The sequence below is a fragment of the Bubalus kerabau genome, chromosome 6, assembly GCF_029407905.1.
Source record: "Bubalus kerabau isolate K-KA32 ecotype Philippines breed swamp buffalo chromosome 6, PCC_UOA_SB_1v2, whole genome shotgun sequence".
Taxonomy (NCBI): domain Eukaryota; kingdom Metazoa; phylum Chordata; class Mammalia; order Artiodactyla; family Bovidae; genus Bubalus; species Bubalus kerabau.
The window spans coordinates 28,524,486-28,542,187 of NC_073629.1; the positions used below are offsets into that span (position 1 = coordinate 28,524,486).

General features: G+C 43.8%; 1 protein-coding gene across 1 annotated transcript in view; it reads left to right on the forward strand.

The window, feature by feature from the left end:
• CASQ2 (calsequestrin 2) overlaps positions 1-17,702 on the forward strand; it is a 72,763-nt gene that overhangs the window by 30,788 nt on the left and 24,273 nt on the right. The window contains exons 4-7 of the mRNA XM_055584626.1: positions 1,240-1,351; positions 8,607-8,680; positions 15,427-15,557; positions 17,087-17,132. Of these exons, the coding sequence (XP_055440601.1) occupies positions 1,240-1,351; positions 8,607-8,680; positions 15,427-15,557; positions 17,087-17,132 (363 nt within the window). The remainder of the gene's footprint in view (positions 1-1,239; positions 1,352-8,606; positions 8,681-15,426; positions 15,558-17,086; positions 17,133-17,702) is intronic.

Genomic DNA, 17,702 nt, shown 5'->3' on the forward strand with positions numbered 1-17,702 from the left:
ATGGTCAGTGGAAGATGGAGGAGGGAGAGGAGTAATAACCTGCTGAGTGACTCTCAGGATAAAGAGAGGCAGGGCTGAGGAGCCCTCCAATACCACATTCCCTCTCAGCCATGGACAGACAACACCCTGGGATCCACGTGCTCAGGCCAATAGAGGAATAGACACTGTGCAGATATTTTTTCCATAGCTAAACTCACACTTTCATGAACAGCTGTGAAGTCAAGTTCTTTGGCACTCAGGTGCTTGTGCCGATAAAGACCATCCATACTAGTGATTCCTTATCTACCAGCTAGAACACCGTGTCCTACTGCCTTTTCCCAACTGCCTCCAAAATTCTATGAGAGGGACAGAAGTAAAGTCGAAGGTTACCTCCTATAAACCAGTGCTCATAGACTCTCATCTCCCTGACCCACGCTGGCAAGCCCTAAAGAAGGCTGAGGGAGGCAACAGAGCAACTGCCCATGTGGCCCTGTTCCGGCTCCATCAGCTAGGAGGGGGCTTTTAGGTGCAAGTACCTTAAATAATGAGCAGCATCACTAACAAACGGAAGACCAGGGGAGGCAGATTTTAGACTTGACCAAATCAGGGCTCTAGCTCCGTTTCTTTCTGTAAATCAGGTAATTGTGTTGGCTTTGTCCTCAAGCTGACTGTTCTCAAGTTCTCTGACAACTTAGAGGGATGGGATGGGATGGGAGGTGAGAGGGAGGTTCAAGACAGAGGGGACATATGTATACTTATGGCTGATTCGTGTTGTTGTATGGCAGAAAGCAACATAATGTGGTAACACAATTATCCTCCAATTAAAAATAAATTTTTAAAAAGGTCCAGCAGCAGGAGCTGATACACCACATTTCCTCATTCATATCCAATGAGACGGGGAAAAGAATCTGGCCTCCACTGCTCTCTTAAAAGGAGAGAGGAACTTTCCCCAGGCCTTCAAGCTGATGTACTCTGGAGATTCATTGGCCAGAACTGAGTCATGTGCCATTCCTGAATCAATAGCTGGCAAGAGAAATGAGGTTGCTCCTAGACCAGGTGGCCTACTCCATGCGTTAAGGTCAGTTCCTGTAAGAAAGGAAGAAATTTCACCTCACTGGAGAAAGCGAAATGGATCCTGAAGAACTCAGACTAAGTTCACAACTCCCCCCAAAGCACTCTACACATGCGCCCTACTCTCCTATTGGGCAGGAACAGTTCTTTTATTTGAACATCTTTTGTGTTGTGTGTGTGGTATTCCAGCTCATTGAAGACCCAGTGGAGATCATCAATAGCAAACTGGAAGTCCAAGCCTTTGAGCGCATTGAGGACCACATCAAACTCATCGGCTTTTTCAAGAGTGAGGAATCAGAACGTAAGTGTCTGTCCACCCCAGCCTGTCAGTCTAAAGGCTCCTTTCCCAACAAGGTGTGTTAGATTATCCAGAAAGAAGATGAGCCATCAGCACATAGAGGGAGAATCTTCCTTGCACCCTGTGCAATGGGACAAATGAGCAGAAATTATGCAAAACAGGTGGGGGAGTTGAAAGAATATTGAGGTTGGGCCATGTTCTCTGACCTTGAAGGGGGGTCATGAGTGTTAGATGAGAGAAAAGCGCTTCCTCCACTTTCTCCACCTGCCCATCAACCTGCAGGATTCTCTCCCAACATGGTGTAGAAAGGGCTGTCTCCCTGACATTGGCAGCTCCTGTGGTCAGCAGCTGGAGAGCATCTCAGTCATTTGGAAAGCATTTGAGGAAAGTCTGGGTAGGGATCAGCTTGGCAGCTGCAGCACAATGTGGGAAATTGCTGGTCAACCCCCAATGACCACCAAGGCTGCCTGCAACGGCATGGCCACACCCTTGGGTATATTCCCTTTGAAAGCTTTGTGGCCAGGTTTTGGGTGGGCAGAGGAACATACTGGGGCATCACTACAACCTACAGAGAGGTGACTGGGGTAACGAGTGGGAACCAGGAAGGGACAGGAAGAGAAGGAATCAGGAAGGCCAACTACTTGAGGACATTTTTTAAAGTGCTTTGGCAGCAAGGGTCCTATGCTGTTGCTGCTAAGTCACTTCAGTTGTGTCCAACTCTGTGACCCCACAGACGGCAGCCCACCAGGCTCCTCCGTCCTTGTGATTCTGCAGGCAAGAATACTGGAGTGGGTTGCCATTTCCTTCTGCAGTGCATGAAAGTGAAAAGTGAAAGTGAAGTCGCTCAGTCGTGTCCAACTCTTTGTGACCCCATGGACTGAAACCTACCAGGCTCCTCCGTCCATGGGATTTTCCAGGCAAGAGTAGTGGAGTAGGGGTGCCATTGCCTTCTCCCAGGGTCCTATGAGTTAAGGCTTTTTCTTGTGTCTGAGCTGTGGAGAGAGGGACAGTGCTAGTAGGAGTGGGCATAACTATGAAAGAGAATTCGGCAGCATTAGTACATGGGAGGGTGCAAATAAGGGCTGCTTATGACTAGTCCTGTAATCTCCAAAATGTTTTGAAATGTTTTGTGAAGCCATCTCTGTATTCCATCTGCCAACTGGCATCCTTAGTCATCTCATCAACAGCCCACGTATTTTCTCTCTCTTATGACTCAACACTTTTCTAATTTGCTACATAAAAGGTGAATAGAGATTCACCCTCCTTAAGGGTGCTTTTCTGGGAAGGAGGCTAGCTGAGAACTTTCAACCCAGTTCTTTAGGTGACTTTATTTCAGTTTTCACATTCCTATATAGAGGCTGGCTACTCTGGGTTCTCCTCCCACCCCCCTCTACTTTCTCCTCTTCCTTTTGTTTCCCTTAATCCTTTTCTGCCTTCCCTGAGCCCCTCAATTGTTTCTATCCATTCCCATCCTGTTTCTCTTTCTTCCTCCATTAAGCTCAGGACAGCATAGATGGAGGGAGGATTGAGATGAAAAGGACATCTTTCAGAGTTTCCCTGATTACAACTGGTTACAACTCCATGCTTTCACAGCCAAGGGCCTGGGTTTGATCCCTGGCCAGGGAACTAAGATCCCACAGGCTGCACAATGTGGCCAAAGAGAGAGAGAGAGGGAAGCACATCTTCCACTGTCTACCTTCCCCAACCCTGAATGAATAACAATAATAGCTCCATTCAGCTGACGTATATCATATCCCAGGGCCTGTGCCAGGAGTTTTCTGCAGACGCCTTAGTTTCATTCTCGCAACTAGCCTGTAAGGTAGCTACCATTATTATCAGCATTTCAATGATGAGGATATAAAGGGACAGAAAGGCTGAGTGAACTCACCCAGTATCAAACAGCTAGCAATAATGGTAGAGCCAAGATTTACATTCCAGACAGCTCCAGACAGCTGACTTCAAGGCTCGTACACTGACCCACTGGGCCGTACTTTCAAGACTGCACAGCTGTGTCAGGTCAAGGCACACACGAAATGTGACCACGCTTGTATGGCACGTAGGGGTAAACTGGAAGAGATTTATTTGGGCTTACAAAAAAAAATGTTTTTTCACTTCCTTAATATAATAATTACAAAATAATAGGAAAGATATCAAATATTACATTGTATAAAACTTCCAAGTAAAATATTTATAGATTTTGAATGAAAATCTTGTGCTTGCTTCTAAGAATACACCTTTTGATATCAGGGTTTATGTTTGAAATAGCAATATACAGTTCCTGATCAAGGTTTTAAATGATCTTTTCAAAATCTGGATAGTCACCCTTGACCAGAGACTTTGCTGGCACATGTAGATGGTGGCAAATGACAGGACAACATTCATTTTTTTTTCTTTGATTGATGAAGCATCTTTTCTTGCCGTTGAACAGAATTTAGATAATCTAATCTCTAAATTGTCCTTCAAGGATGTGAACATTCTTTCCATCTAACAGATATCGCGCTCCTTTTCAGTGACAAATGTAATGTTAATATTTCTTATGATCATCTGAAAAAATTTCAAAGCCAGCTAAGCTTTTCCATACTACATATTTAAAAATAATAATGAAGCATTTGGTTTGGAATATGCAATTATCACTCTAGTGGTCTTACAACTTTTTCTTAAGATTTAAATAATAAAGTTACTAGTGAGCCATTTTAACCTCCTTTCTAAGGTTAAACTTTTGCTTTTAAATTGATAAACTTTGTACACTGTATAGTGTCATTGCAATATTCAGTTAACTTTATTCAGGAGCTCAGCAAGGTCCAGCATGTTTTGAAGCCAATAATTTATCCTTTGAAGAGCTTTCAAATCAAACATAATTCACAATTTTTTTCAATTCATCTCTTAGCTCATAAACTTTTAGTAAAACTCCCCTTGCACACTGAGCCTGCTTGAGTATGATACAGCAGAGACAAGTCTTCTGAACCTATTTCTTTACCTGGAACGAAGGAGAGAGGCTTGGTGTTGCTAATGGTAAAGAATCTGTCTGCCAATGCAAGAGATGTGTGTTCAATCCCTGAGTTGGGAAGATCCCCTAGAGTAGGAAATGGCAACCCACTCCAGTATTCTTGCCTGGAAAATTCCATAGGCAGAGGAGCCTAGAGGGCTACAGTTCATGGGGCTGCAAAGAGTCAGCCACAACTGAGCACACACACACACCCACACACACAAGAAGAAAAGGGGCTATGGAGATTTGGATATTATTTGGGTCACTTTTTCAATTAATTAATTTATGTGGCTGCATCAGATCTTAGCTATGGCATGCAGGATCTTCACTGCATCATGCGAGATCTTCCCTTGTGGTATACAGATTCTCCAGTTGCAGCATGTGGGCTCAGTAATTACACCTTATGGACAGTTGCTCTGCAGCATGTGGGATCTGGGTACCCTGACTAGGGGTCAAACTCACGTACCCTGTACTGCAAGGTGGATTCTTAACCACTGGGTCACCAGGGAAGTCCCTGGGGTCACTTTTTAAAATAACAATCTTTTATGTGGAATTCATACCAACAGATAAAAGTTTTTTAACAAAGAATTTCTGTGAATAAATACTGCTTAAATCTCAAAATTTTCAGAAAGAACTTGACAACACAGTCTTTATACCTTCTTGTCATTACAGCTTCATCATCAGTTCTGAAGCCATAAAGGCCTACAGTCCTCTTTAATGAATCAACTAATTAAATTATTCCCAATTATTATTTTTGAAAGAAATGATTTTTTTAATTTACAAAAACAATAATACATTATGAAAGCCCATCTAGAATCCGATTGGCTAATTGTTAATGTATACAGGCATTAGAAAAAAGAAAGAAGGTAGGAAGATAGAACAGTAGAAAGGGAAGAAGGAAGGCATAAATTGAATAATTCAGAAAATTAAGGAAATCAGTTTTGTCCTCTTTAGAAATACCTAATACCAAATTTTGTTGATAATGTTGATCGTGATGATTATTAGCATAATAAATGGCTATCATACATTCCATTGGTGTTAGCAGAAAAAAATAAACTAAATCAAAAGAAAAAACTAAATATTTTACACAGCCTCACAAACCAAAGCCAACTTGGACTAAAGTAACAATCACACTGAGATGATCCAGTGGGGAAGTCAGGGGAGCAGCCTCTCTCTAGCTGTGATGCTCACTAGTCTTAGGCACAAAATAACTGCTACTGAAACAGAACATTCACTGAGGGAGCCACTGCTTTCAAATATAATATTAGCTACTCAAAAACCTGAATGGTTGTATAAAATATCTGGAAAGATTTATCACTGTAAAAAAATTTATATCTGTCATACCTCTTGTAACACACCTGTGGCCATCACACAGTGGCAGAAAGCATCGTACCAGGCACCCCCATCTCTCTGTTTGCTTCTTGCCTTTCAGAAGAGGCCAAGGTCAGTGAGTGGGGAAGCTAGGAGGTGGTAAGGCACCCAGGGAAGCAACTGCTGAGAATCCTGTGTGTTCTGCTGTATTTTGAGGGTGACTGGTCAAGGAAGTGTAATGGCACAAAAGACAAGGGCTTTGCAGATGATCTCAAGCTTTTCTATTAAGCAAGAAAAATGGATAGACAGTGGGGAAACTGGAAGGATTTAAAACATAGGTAGAGTGGAATGGTCTTAGGACAGAAGGCTGCCTAAGACATTTGGTACCACATTAGAAGGGATCTGGAAGAACTGGGAGGCTACATCTCCCAAGGACATAAAGGTCGATCTCCAGTTTGAACATGTAACTGTGGATGCTAGTGCTAAGAGACAATGACAAAAACTTACTGAGGGAGATCAGGTAATGGTTAAGAATACCAAACTAAGAAAAATGTGGAGCTAAAGGGTCAATACCCAGTATGGAAAACTCAGATTGATAAGGAAGAAAGGTGAGGAAATGCTAAGACACGACTGCAGTAAGCCTGAGGTTAAAAGTTGATGTTCAGAAGCCTGTTCCAGAAGGGGAAAGATAAAGGTAACTGCAGAGTCAGACTGGGTGGAGCCAGGAAGGACCTGGTCAGCATCAAAACAGCACACAAGGGCAGGAAAAACCTTGGGATCATATGAGATCAAACAGAGCAGAAGACTAGACTGGGTTTCCTAGAAGCCAGCTGCTCTTTGGGTGAGGCTAAAGGCTCAACCGCAGTTAGAAGCCTTGAAACCACAGTTTGAAGCTGGCAAATTACCTTGCTCTACCCTTCTGCATCTTAATAGGGATAAAGACTGGCTCCTCAAGTGAAGAAGGGAGATCTTGGGACACAGGTAAAGGCCATTCTTTCTATCAGGACAGGGGTTCCTGGAGGCAAGGAGAGGTTCATCAGGAACAAGAGGTCAGGGAAGGGGGAACAGAGGATTCTGATGGAGCCCACTGCTGCCTTAGATAGACATAAATAACTCAGGTACGGCTATAACCATTCCACTTTCTTCATTCTCTCACCTTCTCTCTATTCATTCTCCAAATCTCTCATCCACCTTCCTCCCCTCCACCTAATCCTCTAGCCCAGCTCTCAGGTTTTATGATATATTTTCCGACAACCCAACTACTTTTATGAGGAATGAGTTTGTGTAAATTTGCATCAGCGTGTACAGCTGTTCTTGTAGATTTTCCAACCCCTGTCTTGCCTGGGCTTATGTGCTTTCCTCTGTTCTAACAGCCATAACACTGCATTGTGGTCCTATGAGGGCCCATAATCCTCCTTGGCTATGAGCCTTTGAGATCAGTGTACTTGTCTTACTCAACTTGCTGTCCCCTAAGTCAGCATTATTCTTGAAATGTTTTTGATTAAATATTAGAAAATTCTGCCTGCTTCTGGGATTCTAGATAAAGCTTTTGCCTCTGATGATGAAGGGATATGAAATTTCATGAAATGGAAAAAAAAAAATCTTATTAAAAATGAATGGTAGGATCATTGTCTCTTAGGATTATAGACTTTAGGCAGAATCATCCACACGAGTACCATTTCCATCACCCTCACATATCAGGCAGGAGTATGAATGTCTTTACCAAGCAGCAACTGCCTAGGTGTAGTGAGGCCCAGCATGGCCACACTCATAGGGTCTCATGCTTATCCTGACCCATTTAGATTCAAGTCTGGGGCCAGAGTCAAGTCTAATAGTAGTATAGTCGCTCAGTCATGTCCGACTCTTTGAGACCCCATGGACTGTAGCCCGTCAGGCTTCTCTGTCCATGGAATTCTCCAGGAAAGGATACGGGGGTGGGTTGCCATTCGCTTTTCCAGGGGATCTTCCCGACCTAGGAGTTTAACCCGGGTCTCCTACATTACAGGCAGATTCTTTACCATACAAGACAGTAAGCAATCCGCTTGCAATGCAGGAGACCTGGCTTCAATCCTGGGGTCAGGAAGATGCCTTGGAGAAGGGAATGGCTATCCACTCCAGCAGCCTTGCCTGGAGAATTCTATGGACAGAGAATCAAGCCTGGGCTTGGTTAATTTTAAGTCTTCCTCTCAAGGGATCAGAATGAAAAAAGAAAACTGAAAAAGAGAAAAAGAAAAACTAGGGTTTACCCAAAGAAGTACTCCTGCTAGGAAGTTTAAAATTCTTCTGTGATGTCATTTTTGATTGAGTTGCTTTGCATACTAAGTGGGTTTTGGTCTTAGGTAGTGCTCACTTATACAGCAGGATGCATTCTCTTTAGAGGGTGCACTTATAACTAGCAGTGAGTTTGAGAAAAAACTTCTTTTGGTTTTTCTCTCTCTTGTCCTCTCTTGGATTCACCCAGTTTCCTAAAACACATAAAACTGCGATGAAAAGCTCCTTTCTAGGGGACTTCCCCAGTGGTCCAGTGGTTAAGAGTCCACCTGCCAATGCAGGAGACACAGCCACATGCCATGGAGCAGCTAAGCCCGTGTGCCACAAGTACTGAAGCCTGTGAGCCCTAGAGCCTGAGCTCTGCGACAAGACAACCCGCAAGCAGAAGCTTCACACTGCAACGGAGACTAGCCCCCATTTGCTGCAAATGGAGAAAGCCAGGGAGCAGCCACAAAGACCCAGCACAAACATAAACAAATAAATAAGAGATCCTTTTCAGGATAGTTGAATGACAGCCCACCCAAATTCCTTGGGATCTAAAGTCAAATGCTTATCTAAATAATATCTACCAAATAACTATCCAATCAGAATTAATTGGCTTCCCACTTTCTCTACATTATTTAAAAAGAGAAATTTCTGATGCAACATGAATCTTGAAAATGTTTCTCCCTTTTTTCTTTTTCCTCTTAGATTACAAGGCGTTTGAAGAGGCAGCTGAACACTTCCAGCCTTATATCAAATTTTTTGCTACTTTCGACAAAGGCGTAAGTACCTAAGAAACCTGTTTAAACACTTTAAAGCTTGAACTTCCCACCACTTTTCCTTCTTTTTTAGCAACATTAACACTCCTCCATCCACTAATACATTTGCCAGAAGTGTTAGAAATATGGCATTAAATTACCATTGAATAACAATCGAATACAACAATTATTAATTCAGAGGATGTAAGGATATTTCTGAAAACATGCAATAAAAAGAGATGAACCATTCTTTATCACCTTCAACACTAAGAATGGGAAGTGTATGAGCCCAGATGTGCTGGGTCACTGGTCATTGCTTCCTTTTTGTTTAGGGCCATCCTCTCCCTTCCTGGGGTTGTATACCACCCCTCTACCGGGCAAGGATAGGGGATGGATCAGGAGGAGCACAGACCATCTAAAGCCCTGGTGCTTCAGAAAGTTACCATTCCTGCTCCTCAGGAGATGTCATTGGTGTACTCGGCTATAATTCAGTGGATCTATATTTTCTGCATATGGCAAGTCTTTTTTAAGCCAAAGAACTGCAGAGATATAGGGACCTTAAATCAGCGGGTAATTTCTCTGGGGCCTACTATGGTTGGAGTCTTAGTAAAAGGGCTATTTATGGTTTTCTCTGTGTTGGGCACAATTTGATATATTGCATCTATACTGTTTCTAATCCTTTAAACAACTCCAAAACAACTCTGAAAAGTAAAAACACCATTTTCCAGATGAGAAAAAAGATTTAGAAAGGTTAAGTAGTATCCAAGGTCTCCAGCGAATTAGTAGTAGTGCTGAGATCACAGTTTAGGACACTCTGTACCTAAAATCCATGACCTTTCCTCTGTACCACACCATTAAGTAGGAGACTCTGTATCTTCTCTTGAGATTCAGGGTGTACACCCACATACTCACATTCACACATCTGCACAATATACACATAACACACATACACAGCACACACAACATGCATATAATCACACACAACACACCAATACATACACTCATTCAACACACAAGCATAACACATACCTCCTCACACAGTCACACTTATACCCACACATTTATAACACTAATAAACTCACATCCATACACCACACATACACATATACCCCAAACTAAAAGCTCTAAATTGCAATATTTAGCAGAACAAATAAACCTAGGACAAAGTTTTGGAGTCTTGATCAAATTCAAGTGGCAAAAGTTAAAAGCAAAAAAGGTAAAAGTTACTCCTAGTGAGGAGTGAGGCTTTGATGAACAGCGTTCATGGGCATTGCTACCACAAGGAGCTCAAGTTTTCTTTAAAAAACAAGAGGAAGCCTGTAAGTGCTGGAGCAGGGAAGGAGCATGATGAAAAGAGATTGTATTAAATATATATACATAACCACTTCTATGGGTATGACCCCTGTCTGCAAGCCTATAATCCAGAAGAGAGCTCTATAATCTAAGTAATACAATCCAAACTTGAAGAATGCTTACCCTAATTGTGTGGATTAGAGTTGGGAGAGAGCTGGAACACGAATATCAAAATGAATAATAACTATCATTTATTAAGTACTTTTTATGTGTCAGGCTTTGTGCTAAGAGCTTTGCATAGGTTTTCTCATTTAATCCTCTCAACACTCCAGTATAAGAGGGATTAGGAGTCTCAATCCATGCAAGATGAAACCAAGGCACGGAGAGACTAAATAGATCTGCTCATGGTCACATGGTTAGTAGGTCAGCCTGACTTCAAAGTCAACTGCTCTGTCCTGCTGCTCTCAAGAGAAAGAGACAATACATGTCAATGCTTAGCTGCCATCTGGCGCATAGTGAACGTTCAGTAAGTGTGAGTCGGTACTGTTGTTAAGAAGAGGCAGTAATCTAAGCCCAGGCGAAGGGAGACTGGGGGTGGGGGGCGTATTATTAGAGAAGGGGAGGCCCAGAGAAGCATAAAGGAAATTCATCACTCTCGTTTGGTTATAATGGGCTGGCAGGGAATATGGGAGCTCCTGGGTAAGAACTCATCTGAAGGAAGACAGAGTCAGACAGATAAGCTTGGCCAAGCAGGAAGCAGTTCCTACAAGGCTGGTCCACTGCTGAACTCAGGGTAGTGTCTGGCTTTAGCTGTGCCTTCCAGCCCAACCATATGTGCCCCATGAAGGTGAAGTCAGGCTATAATTAAAAAGTCACAGGGCTCTTCACTAAAAACTCTGAAAGACACTGAGTCACAAGTGCCCCTGCCATGTAGCCTTGTGGGATTTTATGACCTTTATAAAAAGACCGACTCTCTACCTCTATATAGAACACAGAAGGAAGAGCTGTGGTACTGGGCAGTCTTGATCATGCCATAAGGTATTTAAGAATTTATAGTCATCAGTTGCAGAGTGGGGGAATCGGTATGGTCCAGGAGGCATGGCTATCCCCAGTCTAAGCCTCACTGGTGCCCAGCAGGGGGTGCTAGAGCAGAAGAAGTGGGCAGAAGGACCTGTTAGTGAGACACTCCACCACAGGGAATGCCAGAGGACCTGGAAAGGGAGGGGCTTTATAGAGGTTTGAAGTCAGGAGAGGCAAGGGTCCAGGAAACCCTAATACAGTCCCAAAGATGAAGAACCAACTCACAGAGGTTGAGATGACAAGGGGACCTGGCCACTGTTGAGATGGAGAGAGAGACAAAAGAAGACACACAACAGCTTAAGATTGCAAGTCTCTGCTTCAGGACAGTAAAGACTGTAAAGCTACTGAAAACACTAGGAAATCTAGGAAGAAGAATCTATTGAAGAACATAAGATGGGGTCATGGGAAATAGATGGGGAAACAGTGGGAACACTGTCAGACTTTATTTTTCTGGGCTCCAAAATCACTACAGATGGTGACTGCAGCCATGAAATTAAAAGATGCTTACTCCTTGGAAGGGAAGTTATGACCAACCTAGATAGCATATTCAAAAGCAGAGACATTACTTTGCCAACAAAGGTCCATCTAGTCAAGGTTATGGTTTTTCCTGTGGTCATGTATGGATGTGAGAGTTGGACTGTGAAGAAGGCTGAGTGCCAAAGAATTGATGCTTTTGAACTGTGGTGTTGGAGAAGACTCTTGAGAGTCCCTTGGACTGCAAGGAGATCCAACCAGTCCATTCTGAAGGAGATCAGCCCTGGGATTTCTTTGGAAGGAATGATGCTAGAGCTGAAACTCCAGTACTTTGGCCACCTCATGCGAAGAGTTGACTCACTGGAAAAGACTCTGATGCTGGGAGGGATTGGGGGCAAGAGGAGAAGGGGACGACAGAGGATGAGATGGCTGGACGGCATCACTGACTCGATGGACGTGAGTCTGAGTGAACTCCGGGAGCTGGTGATGGACAGGGAGGCCTGGCATGCTGCGATTCATGGGGTCGCAAAGAGTCGGACACGACTGAGTGACTGAACTGATCTGATCTGAGCTCTAATTTCTACAAGTTGGGAAGACATTCAACTGCAAGGATCTTTCGTTTATTCATCCACCCACCTAGCAAGCATTTATTGAGGGCCTTTTTTGTGCCAGACACTCTTCCAGATGCCAGGGGCACAGCACTGAGCAAACCAGATTTCTGTCCTTGTAGGATTTAGAGTTTGGTATGTGTTGGGGGAAGGAGAAGATGGGAAGACCCAGAGTAAGTAAACAAACCAATAAATACATTATGTTAAATACATTATATGAGTTGGAGAACTGTAATGAGGATGAGATATCAGGGCTGCTGATGTAGAGTTGGGAGTTTACCAGTTTCCAACCACTGTCTGTGTCGGTAAGCCCCAATGAGCTTTTAAAAGCATTGGTTCTTGGAACTCACACCTGGAAATTTGGGGGGTTTTTTTAGCATTATGGCCAGGCCCAGAAATATGCATTTTCTAAGAGCTCCCTGGGAGATTTCAGCTGGCATACAGGTTTGGGACCAGCACTGATCAATGGATCTTGATTCTGTATCAAGCCACACAAGGGCCCAACCTGCCTGAAGCACATGGAGCAAGAGTCAGAGGACCGAGGATGGTGTCCACTCTATGGCACCTCACAGCCTGAAAAACGTCAGTTCTAATTATCTCATGCCATATCCAACTGACCTATTATTTTCTTGGAATAAACAGTGAGAAGCAAAATCATTTGTTTGAACCAAACAAATTGGGCCAAAAGAAGCTGTGATTCTCTAAACAAAGTTGACAGAGAAGACAGATGTTGAGAAGACCTAAATTCATTGAGTTGATTTCATCTGCAACAACCGAAATGGCTTGCTAACTTGTGGAAAAGCATGTTATCAAGATTTATACACGTGCAAATGTCAGAAGAATGGCCATTGTACTTTATAATCTTCTTGCCTTGGCAAACTCCATTCCAACTAATTTAAAAAAAAAAAAAGGACAAAAGAATTCATGATTGAATCTCCTCAGATTTTAATAGTAAAATCCATTCTTACGTAATTGTACCATCCATGAAACAGGTCTGGGTCCCTTGGATATAGTCGGCCCCACTAAATATTTATTGAAGAATCAATCAGTGCCTCAATCAGTCAAGCTTCCTTCAGTCTTTACCATCCAAGATACAATTAAAAGGAAAAGGAAGGAATTATCTGAGATTCAAGATGAGAAAATTCTATGGTAGTGACGGGTATATAGGGAACAGGCCTATATAGGGGATATTGGCCCCTAGAAAATTCTGCTCAGAGTGCCCAAGATTTAAACTTACAAAAATCATATTCCAACTTCACATTCATGGTCTTAACACTGCACATCCTTACACACACACACACACACACACACACACACTCCCACACACAGGTGCATCTCCACTGTTTACCTTAATGGAGGGTGTGATGAGGCTTCTCACCTTCAGGAAGCCTTCATTCTGGCAGACTGATCTGCGGGTGAGTTGATGAGAACCTGTTACAAGAGGAATAAGGAAACATCTCCCTACACCATGCACAGTGCCAATCTGATATTTAAAGGAACATAAATTCCTTTCTGTACAATGTCAAGGAAAAGGTAATTTGGAAGGAAATGAAATGGAAAGTTGGAATGGAGGCAAATTGGCAGTTCAGAACACTCCACTTGAACAATTCATCCTCAAATTGTGCCTCAAGCTCATCATTTGTAAAATAAGTATAATAATAGTTCTGACGTCGTACAAAGTGGAGATTTATAAAGTAATCAACTTTAAACACTTTGCAACAGTAACTGGCACACAGCAAGCACTCCATGTGTTTGCTATGATTTGTTTTTGTTCATCTGGTCACCTCCTACAAACACAGTTCCCTGGTTCCTAAGATATGTGGTAGGTGAACTCAGAAAACCAGAATCCAATGTCATTTTCAAGCTCATTCTGCGAGGGCCCTTGTGAAGAACTGTGTGTAAGCCCAACCCATGGTTGTATGGTTGCTCTTTCCTCCTCTTTCCCTAACCACATTCCCCACCCCATCATCCACACCACCCCCATACCATAGAAGAGGGAAAAAAGAGAAAACCCCACACCTTTTTGTCCCTTAAAGCAAAATCAACATCACCATTAAATCTCTTTGACAGACTTTGGCTCTTAACACAGCTGTTTTTGTTAGCTCTTGAGTAGCATGTGGGTGTTGCTTTCCCTTAAGTCCTTAAAAAACGTCTTTTTGGAATACAGTGACCCGCAATTAATAGCAAGTGATGACAAAAGCCATAGGGATACCAGTGTTGGCTCAGAATGGACCTCCTTGTGTAACCGCTTATGTAACACCCAGTCCCCCACCTCCCCAGTTAGTCATGGCTGCCCTGGGCCTCTGCACCGTTGGTTACCACCACAGGGCGTCAGCTCTTAGGCAATTCCTCTTTAGCTTCAAGGGAACCACTGTTCATCCCTGTGCTTTCTGGGACCACAGCTCTGAACTTGAAAAGAATGGCATTTGGTTTTCTACAGAGCATTGCACATTCCAAGCCTCTCGAATCATTTCACAAAAGGAGACGTGAGTTCAGCAGCTCTGCCAGTGAACACAGCAACCATTCTGTCCTGACCAGACTGCACAGCCATGTTAATCAAGAGAGCACACAGCTCCCAGTCTATAGGCTGGCTCCCTGTGCTTTCTATTTGACACAGGGTAAGCCACTCATCCTCGCTTGCTGGGTACTCTCCCAGCATGAGCATTGAAAGTCTGAATCCTGGGAAACCCCTCCACCCTGGACAAACCAGGATGGCAAGTCACCTTCTGACAGGTAACCAAGCAGGCAGTTTCCAGAGCCTCAGAAACCATCAGACACACCCAGGACTGAGAGACAGCCCTCAGGCCAATGCTTCAACCGAAATAGTAATTACAGTTTATGAGCTGATCGGGGACAGACTAATGGGTTGGCCTCTGATTCTGAGTACCTGTGTGCTTTACATGGTTTCCATCAACTGCCTGGTCTATCAAAATCGGTTCAATTAAATCCATGCATCCCAGGACACTGAACATGATCTGCTGACATTTGCTTCCTCCTCCAGGCCCTGGCAAACACAGTTCAGTGATGGTGATTATGGAATTAAATTTCCCACCTTCCATTCTGACTGCTCTCTGGCCCTGACTGGATCTCATCTGCCAAAGAGGACTTTTCCTCTCTATCTGTCCTTTGATCACAAAAGGAGGTGGGTCTGGCCAGGCCTAGGTGTTGAGTTCCTATCATTTCAACATTTAAGTTAAAACCACACATACACTCCCATGTCTTTTGCAGAGAACACACACACTTGTAGCTGGACAACCCACTGCTACTCTAGACTGCTGTTCAAGGAAACTATTGTCTTGCTTCTAATTGTTACAGGTTGCAAAGAAATTGTCCTTGAAGATGAATGAGGTTGACTTCTACGAGCCATTTATGGACGAGCCCATTGCCATCCCTGACAAACCCTACACGGAAGAGGAGCTCGTGGAGTTTGTGAAAGAGCACCAAAGGTGCCCCAGATGGCATGCAGGGAGTGGCAGCAGGGCTGATCCAGGGCCTGGGGGATGGAGACAAGCCTCTCAGTCCCACCATTTCAGACCCCCAGGAGCAACAACCTGGAGTTAGTACCCCAGCAGAACTGAACTCAGCAGTGTGGCTTTGTTGGTCATTGATCAGTGGCTACATTTTCTGAATATGGGTTTACATTTCCAAGCAAAGTTAGACCACCTCCTCGCAGTGAAGAAATCACCTCATACAGTAAGATGTCACAAGTAAAATTCCACAATGATAATGATAGTGATTTAATGTTAGCATCCTAAAGTATGATGCCAGGTGCTTTGGGAAGCTATTTTACCTAATCGTCAACATTATGGGGGATATAACAAATTATACCTGAACTTTACAGATCGAGGAATTGGGCTCAGGGCAGTTAAGTAATGAAGCCAAGGATGAACATTTTGTGCATAGAACTTCTGGGAGACGAATATTTGATACCATTAGCACTAGCATGGATCAGCATACTTTTTTTGTAAAGGGCCAGAAAATAAATATTGCAGGCTTTGTGGGCCAGATGGTCTCTGCTGCAAGCACTCAATTCCACCATTGTAGTGAGCAAACAGTCATGGGCCATATGTAAACAAATGTGTGTGGCTGTGTCCCAACAGAAGTTTATTTATAAAAACAGGAGCCTTGGCTGGATTGGACCCACCATCTGTATGTAGTCTGCTGACCTCGGTTCTTAAGGGAGAGGCAATACCAGAAACTGGAACATGGTGGTGGGTTTACCGCCTCATCCACCCAATGCTCCCCTCCTCCCAGTCACACGGGCTCACTGAACGTGGAGATTGGACCTACCAGTGATAGTCTGCTGAGCCCGGCTCTTAAGGAGAGACAGTACCAGAACACGGAACATGGTGGTGGGTTTACCGCCTCATCCACCCACCTCCCCTCCTCACGGTCACACGGGCTCACTGAACGTGGAGCATGATGACTCCATCACTGGGTCGGCCTTGGTCCCCACAGGGAAGCAGCACTCAGATGAATAAATACCAACAAGGCTAACAGTATTTGCCAACATTCAAAAAGAAGTCAAACTATGAGCAAAAGATAGATCCGACCTGCTCCTCCAAACGTCCTCAAGGGCTTTTGATCGATCACCCTGGTGATAAAACCACTGTAGCTCTGGGCTGTTTCCTCTCCTGGGTCTCCTGATTCTGGGCCTGCTCAGGGTTCTCAGGAGTGTCCCCTATCAGTGAGAAGGGAAAGGGCTTGGGCATAAGCTGAACCCGTTCCCTGTGACCCATTGTCTGTGATAGACTTTATAATCTTGGGCTCAAATGGGCCTATGAAAAGGCTTTAGGCCCAGCTCTGTGTCACACACAACAGGGTCGATCTGCTGTTTCCTTAATAGAGAAAACAAGTATGTAGGACTTGGGAAAGCGAACCAACATCTCATCCTACATTTCACTGTGCTGGGGCTTTGGTGTCAGCTGAGGTCATCTCTATTCAAGGAAGTTTATCTTTTTTTTTTTCTCCCCAGACCCACTCTACGTCGCCTGCGCCCAGAAGATATGTTTGAAACATGGGTAAGAAAGTGGCAAACTCTTTGTGCCTTGTAGAGATGAGTACACTCTCCAAGAGGAATACCCCTTTGAGTTCCAAACCTCAAACCAAGTCTTATTTGGTGTGGGTGTCTGGGGTGGTGGTGAATTTGACATGTGGACAGCATCACACTGAGTTACAACTCCATTCCCCTGGGCTGGCCACTAGGCAAAATCACTATATCTCTGAGCTCATTTCCTAGAGTAACTACTGGCTTTTATTCAATGGCCACCAGAAACCCAAGGTCACAGGTAGAAGCTCAGGCCACACATTCCAGACTTGGGCTCAAGTTCAGAATCTGCCACCTATTAGCTTTGTGTCCTACCTTAAATCATGTGGCCTTTCTGAGCTTTAGCTCCTGCGTCTAAAATCAGGCTTATTGTAGGGATGAAAGGTATGAAGAACCCAGACACAGTAGGTCCTCCATCAGTGCGTGGTAGCTGTTTTTGTAAATACCAACTCAAGGCACTGAAGAGTGCCAAGTCAGATTGTCCCCGAGGTCTATGTCAGACAGTATGTCCGGTGGGTTAGCACTATAAAGAGGGCCTTGACGA